This window comes from Pyxicephalus adspersus, chromosome 4, assembly GCF_032062135.1.
Source record: "Pyxicephalus adspersus chromosome 4, UCB_Pads_2.0, whole genome shotgun sequence".
In the NCBI taxonomy this organism is placed as follows: domain Eukaryota; kingdom Metazoa; phylum Chordata; class Amphibia; order Anura; family Pyxicephalidae; genus Pyxicephalus; species Pyxicephalus adspersus.
The window spans coordinates 96,211,189-96,224,126 of NC_092861.1; the positions used below are offsets into that span (position 1 = coordinate 96,211,189).

The 12,938-nt window shown below is 39.1% G+C and overlaps 1 protein-coding gene across 9 annotated transcripts in view; it reads left to right on the top strand.

The window, feature by feature from the left end:
- The first annotated feature begins 11,135 nt into the window (after positions 1–11,135).
- The window catches only part of QKI (QKI, KH domain containing RNA binding), a 126,406-nt gene continuing 124,603 nt past the window's right edge, over positions 11,136–12,938 (top strand). For 3 of the 9 annotated variants that reach the window (XR_011920397.1, XM_072409066.1, XM_072409068.1), the window contains exon 1: positions 11,139–11,777. Coding sequence is in view for 6 of the 9 variants with exons in the window: in XM_072409066.1 (XP_072265167.1) it covers positions 11,636–11,777 (142 nt within the window). In the remaining 3 variants the exon portion in view is untranslated. Of the gene's footprint in view, positions 11,778–12,938 lie in introns of all 9 variants that reach the window. The other 6 variants (XM_072409064.1, XM_072409065.1, XR_011920395.1 and 3 more) reach the window with 4 other exon arrangements.

Below are 12,938 nucleotides of genomic sequence, written 5' to 3' on the forward strand. Positions count from 1 at the left end.
TTTTTTTTTTTTTTTTTTACTTTCTCTTTTTTTCCCCCTTACTTTCCATGTTTCCATTCCTTCCCCTTTAATTTCCATATTGCCTTTACTGTTATTATAGATAAGGTTTGAAACTTAATACCTCATTCAAGCCTGGATATTGGTTTGCTTTCAAAGAATAAATCCATTTACTTTCACTTTGTGGGATCAATCTATCCCAATCGCCTCCTCTTGGGTCCTGCACGACTTTTTCCAGTGCTAAAAATCTAACTTCCTCATTATTGAAGTTGTGCCGTGTGCCTATGTGGAGACTTAAGGGGGTGATAATTTTCCCATTTTTAATGGCATATATATGCTCATATATACGTTTCCTAAACTCCCTTCTTGTCTTACCCACATAAAAGCAACCACAACTCCAAAATGCCAAATATATGATGCCCTTAGTTTTACAATGTACTACGATCCCCTTTAGCTTAGGAAGCTTTTTGATTGGTACTTCGAAATGATCCCTCTTTGTATAGATCCATGCACACTGTGTGCATTCACCACATGGATAGGTTCCCCCTTTGTCTCCATTACACTGACTTTCCTTATTTCTTTGGAATTGACTCTGCACTAATTTATCTCTAAAGAAGGTAGTTTTTTAAAAGTTAACTTGGGATAGGTACCTATATGCTTTTTAGTTTTAGGATCCGAGGTGAGTATGGGCCAAAAGCCAAAATCACAAATACTCCTCACCATTTGATGTTGAGCTGAATAATGTGTGATGATTCTCAATTCAGTATTCTGTCCCTTTTTTGTCCTTGGGAACAGGATTTGTGATCTACCTTTTCGTTTCACCTTGTTATATGCCTTTTTAAGGGTAGTTTTAGTATATCCTCCTTCCATCAATCTTTTCTGCAGATCTCTTGCTGCTATCTCAAAATCTTCCTCCCTTGAACAATTTTTCGCTATTCTTAAACATTGGGAAAATGGTATACTTCTTTTTAAGGATTCCGGATGAGCGCTCTTTGCAGATATCGTATTTCCTGCAGTAGGTTTACGAAAGAGTTTTGTTACTAAAGATAGATCTGGGCTAATTGCAATTTCCAAGTCAAGAAATTATATTGATGTTCTATCGCATTGCAATGTAAATGCCAAATTATAAGTGTTTTTCTGAATTTTTTGATACAATTCTATCAAACATTTCCCAGACCCCTGCCAGATGATGAAAACATTATCTATATACCTCCGCCACAGCAAGATGTGGCGGAGGTATATAGGGAGGGCATCATCTGACATAAGTTCTCTTTCCCAACCCCCCAGGTACAGGTTGGCGTAGGTCGGGGCACAAGGTGTCCCCATTGCCACCCCCTGTACCTGAAGGTAGGTATTGTCATCAAAAGTAAATATTTTGCGTGTCGGTATATATTTCAAGAATGTTATTATAAACTCATTTTGCTTTTGCAATGTTTGACTCGTTTCTGTCAAAAATTCATTCCTATACCTAAATACAGAGCTTCTATATCAGTTGCAACTAACAAACAGTCAGCTGGTAATGATATATCTTTCAAGACCTTTAATAAGTCTGAAGTATCTTTGAGAAAAGAAGGTAAGGTCCAAACAAAGGGACGTAAGTAGCTGTCCACTAGTTGACTTGGTCGTGAGAAGATACTGTTAATCCCAGACACAACGGGACGTCCAGAAGGTTTTTTTAGACTCTTAGGTTTTTTTGGTATTGAATAGATTATTATTAATTTATTATTGCTTTAGCAATTATCTCATAATAATCAGAATAAAATTCTCTGATTTTAAAGCTGCAATTCTTTTGTACCAAGTGTGGTTACCGGTATCTAGAATCTTAAGACACATTTGTTTATAATTTTCCACAACTAGCACTATATTGCCACCCTTATCAGAGGGCTTAATTATGATGTCAGAGTTGGATTCTAAGTTTTTAATCACTTTTAGTTGTGTTTTCGACAAATTGCTACGCCAGTTCGATATATCAAGGGGCTGTATGGCCTAAACCTGCTGAATAAAGGCATATATTGATGGATTTTGCCTAAGGTCAGGGTAGCTTTGTGATTTAAGGTTATTTTTAAGGTTCCTGGCCTTGTTTCTTTTTCTGCTGGAAGGGAAGAGGTTTCAAAAGGATCATCTATATTACCATCTTCCCAAAATTCCATCAAGTTTTTAGGGCTTTAAATTCTTGCATATTAAACCCCTCCAGAATTTGTTTTAACCTGTTCATTAATAATTTGTTTTTTATCAGAGTACTCTACTCTGCAAATCCTTTATAAACTCAAACTTATCAAAACAGTTCAAGGGGCAAAAACTAAGGCCTAGTTTTAAAACTTCAATTTCCTTAGTGGATTTTATAGTCCTGAGTGGAACTTATATTTTGACAAGTTAATCACATTACGTTGGGGTTGTTGGGAGGGATTTTGTATAACCGATTATAAATTAATTGGTTGGCATCACAGTTAAGTTGTTTGGCAATGGGGCCTGGAGCATGGTTTTGCAACATTGCTTGGAATCCATACAAAGTGGGTAATAATGGGCTATTAGGAATTATTAAACATGTAGAACATGAAGGGACGGATAATTTAAAATGTTATCATATTTATGTTAAAACCAGATTGATACCAGAGCAAAACATATAACAGCTTCACTGCCATGACTACCGATCTTTTCCCCCACTACTGATCCCAACAGAGAGTGTTGCTAAGAACACAAGCATCAGGTACATTGATGTAAAATATGTTTAGTTTAATGTACTTTTTTCTGTTAATGTAGTAATAATTTAATTGTTGATAATAATGTAATTTCTTTACGGTTGTAGATTTTTTTTCTCCTCTCTCCTGAGGAAGCGGATATTTCCGGGAAACCCATAGAGAATTTACCCAGAATGTATCTCTCTCAGGGACACTCTGAAAGGAGAGATTATTGCGGTTAATAATGTTTTTTTATGTGGTTTTATGTACTGGAAATGAGCCTTGTAATGTAAATATTCATAAAAAAATGTGTTGCTTTTATAATTTATGTTGTTGATATTGGCCTAAAAAATCCAGCTACAAAAAATTGGTGTTCACTGTATATTCTTTTTTTTTCTGGGTTTAATAAGGGATGTGGCCTACGTGATATATACCATATGTATAGGTGGAAATCTTCTTCTAGTGATATATTCTCATTTCAAAGCTAGTTCTAACAGTAATAAATCCTTTCCTTCATAGGACCAGTAATAGGATTACAGGGCTAGATATGGGGCCACTGATTCAAGGATTATGTCGCTTCCATTTTTATAGAAGTGTTACTTTTCTCTAATAATACTGGGACTTGAACTGCATTTTGTTTGTGTTTCCCCTCTTTGCAGTACAATCCTTCCCTTGTGCAATTTTGATTTCTTCTTGAGTCTATCAAACACATGTACTTGACTTTTCTCTGCAGAGCCACATAAAGCCACAGGTCAGCACTCCGTGGAAGAACATTTTTGTACTTGTCTTTTGCACCACTTATGTAATTTAATGTCACATGATCAAGCACATGGTACCTATGGGGAAGCAATCCCTTGACAGCTTAGTAACTTCTGCATTTCTGTTGTAGAGGAATCAGCACATATCTATAACAAACTAGAGTCATAAAGTTGGGGGGTGGGGGGGTGTCATATCAAGAGGGGAGAAAGAACTATTGTAATAGGGAAGCAGTTGTCAAAGAGTCTCTATCTTCATGACTTAAATACTGTCTGTTTCTGTACTTGTTCACATGATGATTTTTTTTAAATAACTACATCACATTTACTCTTGAAAGGGAAACTGCATGTATGTTAAAAACAGCATGAATTATAGGTAATTTGTTCATTTTCACCTTTAGAAGACAGATTTTCATTTAAAAACATTTAAAGAAAAATAATGAATACTAACACAGGAGGTATTTCTTTACCAACCACAGTGTTACATAACAATAGCTTATTACTGATAATAGGACTAATATATATGGTGTAGTAGGTTTTCACACGTAGAATTTTGTTTGTAAGAAGCAAGGGTACAAATGCAAAAAAGTGCATATTTTGCATAACAATTTTTACTATGGTACCCAATAATATTTATATATTAATGATTTGGATAATAGAACCACCAGCAAGGAAAAAAGCAAAGTTACAATGCATTGGTAGTTCTGGATATATGGTTAAAACTTACAAAACACCTGTATGGATAGGAACAGAAGAATTGCCATTGACATAGGGATTGAGAACCACTGTATGAATATTGTTTTACTGCCAACTACCTGCCTTCATTGTCACCCATCTTCATCCACTTCTGAGTCTGCAATTGTGTACAATCAGTCATCTGAACACTGAAGCTGAAAGCTTAATAATGGAGATATACAATCCTTACAGAAAAAAAATGCATACACATTCATAACAAGAGATACTGAATATTTATGTTCCAGCATAAACCCACTTCTGATTTGCTACATTTAACTTTATACATTGTTAAAAAATATGAAACAGTTTCATGCAGGACAATGCAATTATTAACATGATTTATTTTTTTGCATAAAAACAGGAATTTATTTTCCAGTACCTATTTAATTTTTTAAGGTTACTAGCAGTAGTAGACAAAAATAAATTGAAGATTGTCTGCGAGAATAATATTTTTTCACTGTGTGTTTATTAAAAAAAATGCCCTTATTTGTGTAAGAAGTTTCTTTGTATTATTTCTTTACCATCAATAACAGGAAATGTATTATGAATTATTTATTTTCTTTACTAGAAGATAATTGTTAATTGAAGGGTGTGTGTCTGAATCTGACTTTTTGGATTCTGAGTCACCGAAGCCTTTTCTGGGCTGAGGATGGTTAGATGAATCAGTGTCTGCTATTGTCAGCTTTGCATATTCAAAAGAATTAGGACCTCAAACGATACTTTAGATCTTTATTTTATGGACTGAACCAACCACACCAAACAAAAAAAAGCAAAATGCTGGGTTCATACACACCAGGATGTTACCACTAGTGTTGGTCGAATACCTCACTATTCGATTCGACAGGTATTTGATCGAATAGTAAGATATTGTTTGGGTGATCGAATGCCAAATTCGATCACTATTGAAGTCAATGGTGGGAGAATTCAGGTTATTTTTAGGGACTAATAAGGGCTGCAAGAGCAATCAGATTGCTTTTGCAGCCCTTTACTAGTTGTGTGTGTTCTTGGATATAGTTTTTCTATCCAAGAACACAGGGAGTCCTGTGTTCTTGGATACTAGCTGCAATATCTAAAGCTAGTAAAGTACTTTCTTGTATTAAAAGAGGAATAGACTGCCCCTGTACAAAGCATTGGTCAGACAACATCTGGAATATGCAGTCTAATTTTGGGCACCAGTTCACAAAAAAGATATTGTTGAATTGGAGAGAGTGCAGAGAAGGGCAACTAAATTAGTAAAAGGAATGGAGGAGCTCCGCTATGAGGAGAGATTAGCTGAACTGAATCTATTCTCCCTTTAGAAGAGACGTTTAAGGGGGGATATGATCACCCTGTATAAATATATAAACCGTCCATATAGTGAACTCTCTTTCCCATTATTAACTTTGAGATCATTACAAGGAACAAGTGGGCACTCTTTGCGTCTGGAGAAAAAGAAGTTTAAGCTCTGGATAAGGAAGGGATTCTTCACTGTAAGGTCTATGAAAATGTGAAATCAGAAAAAGCTGGATGTTTTTCTAGAAGCACAGAATATAACTGGGTATTAAGGCTTTAAAGTAAAAATAACAGTGACTGTTGATCCAGGGAACTTCCGATTGCCTCATGGAATCAGGAAGGAATTTTTTCCCATGTTGAAGCAAGCTTACCAGGGTTTTTTTTTCTGCCTTCCTCTGGACCAATTATGTCTTAAAGGGTTTTATATCTGGGATATGTTTATTTCCTTAGTGGTTCAACTTGATAGACTTTTATGTCTTTTTTCAACCTAACCTACTATGTAACTATGTAACTTTATATCCAGGAACACTTACTACTGGGCTGCAACAGCGATCCTGATTGCTGTTGCTGCACTGTACTAGTAGTATGTGTTCTTGGATAGAGTTTCTCTATCCAAGAACACAGTGCACTAGTTGTGATGCATGGGGAAACTCATCCCCATTCAACATCTAGTGCCCCGGGATCGCCTGCAGTCACATCTGTGTCTGCAAAGTTCCCACAGTCATGTGACCGTGGGAACTGAACTGCAGATGAACTCTGCAGTTCCACTACGATCCCCAGGGCACTACAGGTTAATTACCCTGTAGGTATCTCTTACTCTGTAACACACTTTCCAGCACAGTAATATGATACATTTGTTACATTTTTCTTGCAGTGGATAAAATAAAAAGGTCACAAATGTATCATATTATTACTGAGCTGGAAAGTGTGTTACACAGTAAGAGATGTTATGTCCTTGTAGGATAACCTGTAAAAAAAAATAGCTAAATAAACACAAACACGCAATAAATTAATTTAACATTAATTTTTTACATTTTTTTTATTTGAATTTTTGCCGTCAAATTTCATTTTTGTTAGGTCAATCCGAATTCAAACAGCCATATTCGGGTTGAATATAAGGACAACCTGAATTCGAACACCACCACTAGTTACCACACACAAATGGCCTTCCAAAACCAAAAAATCAGATATGCACCAGTTTTTACAAACCAGTTGCAAGTGCAGCACACGTATATTCATTTTTTTTATGTTTTGGGTATCTTAAAATAAATGGTATCTCCGTGCTAAGAGACAGGAAATATGAGTTAACATGTTTTGTGGTTATCCATACATTTTACAGTAGTATGTTCCACCTTCAGCTAGTGAGTCTTGTTAACCAGTGCTTCCCATTGCCAGCATGTACGAGGTAGTGTTGAGCGAATCCATCTCCTCACTGTAAGCTGTAAAGCACCCTGAAAAGTCTCTGGAAGTCTTTTCTGAATTCTTCTACTCTCAAACTGAACTGCCTTCATTGTATAGGTCTATTTATCCATTAGTGAATCTGACATTCACTAAACATTCCCTGGTGGAAAATCTTCCAGATTAATGTGTGTCAATGGCAGTTACTAATACTCCACTAGGGAATGTTTGGGTAAAGTCAGATTACAAAGAAATGTTTTTTACAGGTTTTAAAAGTACAAGTACAATATACAAGTAAATTAAAATAAATTAACCTAAATTAATGGCATATGTTCCAATGCTTTAGGACAATCTGAAATGTTTTTCCTGAGATGTAGGTGCACCTCTGGTCATTTTCTATTAGTTTGTTTTAAATAAAATATAGTTGTAGAAATTTGACACCGTGAATGTGGATGGAAATCCAGGCTGTTGAACAACTGATGTGGTGCTGAATGATGTCATTTAGAAACATAAGTTGTATTTTCTGATGTTATAAGGAAAATGCTTTGACTATTTGAGGTATTTGCTGATGTGTATTTCCAAAGTTCTTGTGGAGATGTTTCCAATTGGCAGAGTTTGAGTTTCCCTTTTTTGAAGCAAATACCAGGAGACTCAGATTTCAACTTCTTGGTTTGACAGTAACTGCACACCATTTCCATTTTTCTGATGGTAACACTTGCATGCTGCAAGTAGTCTTTATGTGGATAATAGTGGAATCCCACCAATGCTAAGCTAAAATGTTGTGCAGTCCTTGATCGTCTGGCTCTTTCTCTCATTTTGTGTATTTGTCTCATTCTGTTGTACTGTCTCTGAAGCTCTAGATGTAGTAACTCTTTCTCCCATTTTCATGTACTCGGGTCTCACACTGTTGTACTGTTTCTGAAGCTCTAGGTGTAGTAGCTCTATCTCTCTTATCCTGTAGTCGGTTCTCATGCTGTTGTACTGTCTCTGAAGCTCTAGATTTGATAGCTCTTTTTTTCATTTCCTGTAGTCAGGTTTCACGCTTTTGTACTTTTGTCTCTGAAGCTCTGGATGTAGTAGCTCTCTCCCTCATTTCCTGTAGTAGGGTGTCACGCTGTTGTACTGTCTCTGAAGCTCTAGATATAGTAGCTCTTAATAAGCTTTTTAGGCCAACTCTTTCCTTTGAAAATGTTTACAGAAACTGCTCCCAGGTTCAGCCTATGGACTTATTAACAACTCATAGGTAAAAGAAAGGTTCTGGCACAAAATTTTGAAGGGAATGTACACTAAACTGCCCATCTGCAGCTCAATGTCTCCTTTTACATGCTGACAAGTGAAAACACTAATTACAGAAGAGATCGACAGAGTGTCTCCTATCACACAATGCCTACTTGCCAGTGTTCAGCTTATAAAAAAAAAAGAAGTTTAATTACACCTCTGGATTTGACCTACATCTATCCTGGATCAACCCTACATGTGTAACTTTGCATGGTAGTATTCCCAACTTTCTTAGCCGAAACCATTTTACATTTCTCCATTTTCTAGTAAATTCAGAGGGGTAAGTGAGTAAACAATCATTCCCATTCTTTAAATAATATATATATATATATATATATATATATATATATATAGCACTCAATTCCCTATAAAAGCCAAATGTTTGTAAACATTACTGCCTACAAACACCTGCAAAAAAAAAAAAAAAAAACGGATCCATTCATTTTCATTTTATCTACTTTTTACAATGCAATATATATATGTAATGCAATGCAATGTAAAAATGCTTAAACATGCCTGTAGGAAGTCTGAATATAGCCTAGGGGCTTGCTCAAACCTGCGGTAAAATCAGACGTTTTGTAGCATTTTTAACGCTAACGTCTGTAAAAAATCGATACGATTAGAACGAATTAGTTTATTCATTGTGCAGGCTGCAGGAGGCAGCAGCGTTATCCTGCAGTGATCCAGAAGCTTCTTATAACTTCTGTGGACAGCTGCCACCTCTACAGACTTCAATGGAAAGAGATTACAGCTGCTTAAGGCTAAAGCTACGTACACACGGCAGATTTTTATCACCCGATAATTGGCATCGGCCAAATATCGGGCGAAAATCTGCCGTGTGTACAGTCTGTGTCGTCCATTGTCCGAACGACCGACCTGCCGGATCCACGGACGATGGAGGACGACCGATCCTAATGCAAGGGAAGGGGGAGAGCGCGCAGCAGGGTGCCGCTCCATCGCACTCCCCCTCCCCTCTCCATAGAGCATGAACGGTGCTGTATGTACAGCACCGTTCATGCATTGTGCAGTCCCTTGTCGTTGGAAAGGATCGTGAAAGATCCTTTCCAACGACAAAAATTGCAAGTGTGTACGCAGCTTTAGTCTACACTGACGTTTTCCCCAGCGTTTAACCTGAGGCTTTTAAAGCCCACGTTTGAAATCCCCATGCTTTCCAATAGGCTAATCTACACCAGGATGTTTCCTTGAGGCTCGTTTATGAGCTTTATCTTAAACGTTGCTTGTAGCGTTTAAAACATTGAAAAATGCTGGAAAATGCCGGTAAACGCTTCCATTTCAATGGGATGTTTTCCCACAATTTTGTGAACTTAATATGCAAATGCGTTAAAAATGTGTACATATAGGAATGCAATAGGAACGTTTACATGTGTTTTGTTAGGACAGATGTTAGGCGTTTTTCAGAGCTTTTTCCAGATGTTTTTGATGCCTCCAAAGCGCTTCTCAATGCTCAGGACAGGAAGTAGTCCTAGGTAACAACAATGGCTGCACCCCTGGACACAGAAGAGCACAACAGAGGTGTGAAACATCTAACACCTCATATGAAAAGAAAAAAACATGGATGGATATTATGTAACATTTCTTCACAACAGAGAAGAAAGAGATGGAAGCCATGTCAACAAAAGGGGTAGTGGTTTATGATTATTTGGGGATTTAGTCCTTTGGTGCGTTAGCAAGGAGTATTGGGAGTCAGGTATACTAGTTTTGCTTCAAAAGCAGGCAGGTGCATTGGTAGTCCAGGTGGGGAACAAAGGACAGCCAGGTACATTGGTAGCTCAGATTTGGTTAGAAAGGGAGCCAGGTGCATTGGTAACCCAGAAGAGGAACAAGGGGCAGCCAGGTGCATTGGTACACTAGATGTGGTTGGAAAGGCAGCCAGGTGCATTGATAGCCCAGATATGGTTAGAAAGGCAGCTGGATGCATTGGTAGCCCAGATGAGAAACAAAGAGCAGCCAATGTGCATTGGTAAGCTACGGAGGAGCAAAAGACAGCCACAACTGGGCTACCAATGAACCTGGCTGCCCTTGGAGCAAAATTTGTATATCTGACTCCAAATACTCTTTGCTACCACACCAAAGGACTAAACCCCCATACAAAATAATGACCTGCTCTCCCTTTTGTTAAGGCCAGACTTTCTTTGCTGTTCCATAATATCCATCCATGCTTTCTCCTTTTCATCTGAGGTGTCAGATTTGTCTCACAACTCAGGATGGAAATTATTTAGTGTAATCAACTCTGCTGTGTCCATGGGTGCAGCCATTATTGTCACTCTACAGGGCAGAGTTGTTGTCACCTAGGATGTCTGACCTGAGCACTGGGGCACTTTGCACCAGGAACACTTGTTTTGCGGATATGACAAAGATTTGTCCTTTAGCTTTGAGTGATTGTGTGTCATCGCCCTATGTGGGTGTGATAAAGGGAGGAATGTGGGGGATATTTTCCCTGGGGCAGTTGATTGTTAAGGTTTGGGTGCTGAAGATTTGGAGGCTTGTGATTTGAGGGTTGGGGTGCACACAGGAAACAATTCACTGAGGACAGAAGGTGGCTGGCTGGAGGTACAGAGAAATCCCATTTCCAAACTTTAATATTACTCGTTCATATAGATTAGGAGATACGACACCCGAAGGAGCGGTCATTGCGATTTGCAGCCATTCTCCCCTCGATTAGTAGGTGAATCATAGCTTTATAACATTCCTTATATTATGGTGAAAGCCAAGCTTCCTCTCCCCTCCTAAGCTGGTGTTTTGAATCAGCCCCAGTCATATGGAAACGAAGAACCCATCAGTCTCTGCCTACGAAGGACGTGATTAGTTTTGCTCTGCATGAAACAGCTGCACTCCACACTTTCTGACCATCTCCTCTACCCTCTAAAAACTGTTCTCCCTCCCCCTAATACCGGTCATGAAGACCCGCCCCTTCTTCTGTGACAGGCTCCGCCTATGTCTCCACCCTTTGCTTTCCTCCTATCCCTTGTGTTCTCCGCCCCTCTACCGCTTCCTCTCTGTGCTGCGTGAACTGAAGCGAACTCCTTTAGAAGGAGAAGAAGGCAGACGCACAGCGGCCGGAGACCTGAGCACTGTTATCCACCTCACAGACAGACACGGAGGTTTTGTGCTGCGGCCAGTCACAGGGCGGGAAGTGCCTGACTGGAAGGAAGGATAGACGGCCAGTGAGCAACCAGCACAGCCCGTCCAGTGTGCATCTCAGAGCTGCTATTAGGGGAGAGCGGTGATACAGCAGCACGTCCTCTCCTCCCTACATTGTCCGTGTGTGAGCCCAGCGTACAGCTCGGTCCGGGGGTAAGCAGTAATAAGTAGAGGGGAAAGACTTATTCCCCCCCGCCCCCGCCATTAATGTTACCCCAGGGGGTGGAATAAGGCAAAGCGAAGCTCCTGCATTTCTAAGTTTCCTTTTTACTTCATCGTTTTGTATCGACTCGACGTCCTTTTGTTGGCTTATTTTTACATCGGTTTCATTTTTTAAGTATTTTTTCCAGCGATTGGATAATGGTGGGGGAAATGGAAACAAAGGAGAAGCCGAAGCCGACCCCAGACTATCTAATGCAACTAATGAACGATAAGAAGCTGATGAGCAGTCTGCCCAACTTCTGCGGGATATTTAATCACCTGGAGAGACTTCTGGACGAAGGTACAGCCATAGCAAATTCACACACACATTCACACATAGCCTCCATTCTGCTCCAGGGGATTCAACTTTCCCTTGTTGAAGTTTTGGAATTGAGCCTAGTTTGGTATCCCTTTCCCCACCCCATGGTGTTGGTCATGTGACCTGCTGGAATGTGGCTTTATCTGGTGCTTACCAAACTTGTGATGCAATAGGGAGGGGGGAAGGAGCAGCACTGCTATCAGGGGAACCTAACTGTTCGCCTCTCTTCATACCCGGGGGCCAAGCTGCACTGCATTCTGGGGGTTGGCCCTATCATGCGTGCAGCTGCCAAAGGGCCCTTAGGCTGAAATCAGACAGGCATTGCTTTATTTTTATTTTTTTAAGGCTTCTTTATGCACTATCGTTTCCTCTTGTTTAAGACATTACATGCAGTTAAATTGTCCAGCTGATTACAAAAAATGTCTTTCCATTTACATGCTAAAAAAGCACCATTTGCAGATGCCTAGTGGTTGCTGCCTGTTACCGCTCCCAGCCACCTAGAGGTTGCCAGTAAGGTGCCCATGTGAATTTAGCTGTAGAGGCCCATTTTTTACTAGATATGGGTCAAGAAGTGCCCCCTTTCTCCTGTCCTGTAGAAATATGTATCAGCGATTTATTTTTACTTGGCCTGTAGTTGAATGGGTTAGGGGGGTTGTAATAATGAGCCTCAGACCACTTTTGGCATGCCCGTGTAGGTGTACGTGTAGGTGCAATGCTCAAAAGTTCAACATCTCATGAAAATCAAGCATATATTCTTCAGCCTGCTTTGATTAGCCCTTAGCTAAGCTTCTTTTTATTCTTTAATTCTAGCCCTGTTCTATCTATCTAGTTAATATTTAGAAGCTGGGTTTTGCTTTTAGATGATTTGTAGTCTGTTTTCTAGTCCATAATCATTCGCCGTACTTTGTCACCAAGGTATACAGACTGTGACAAGGCCATGGTATTTGCCTGACAGGAAGATCTGAAAATTGGTTCCTGCCTTCCCCATAGGTTTCAGCTCTGGTGAGGTGTGTTGTGTATTGCAGGAAGTGTTTATGTGCCATTTAGTATTTTTGTTGTTGTGTGTATATATGCAGAATGCTTCAAATTACAGCTGTTAGAGGAGAGAAAAAAATCACCTTTACAAATTCAGTGCAAGAAGTG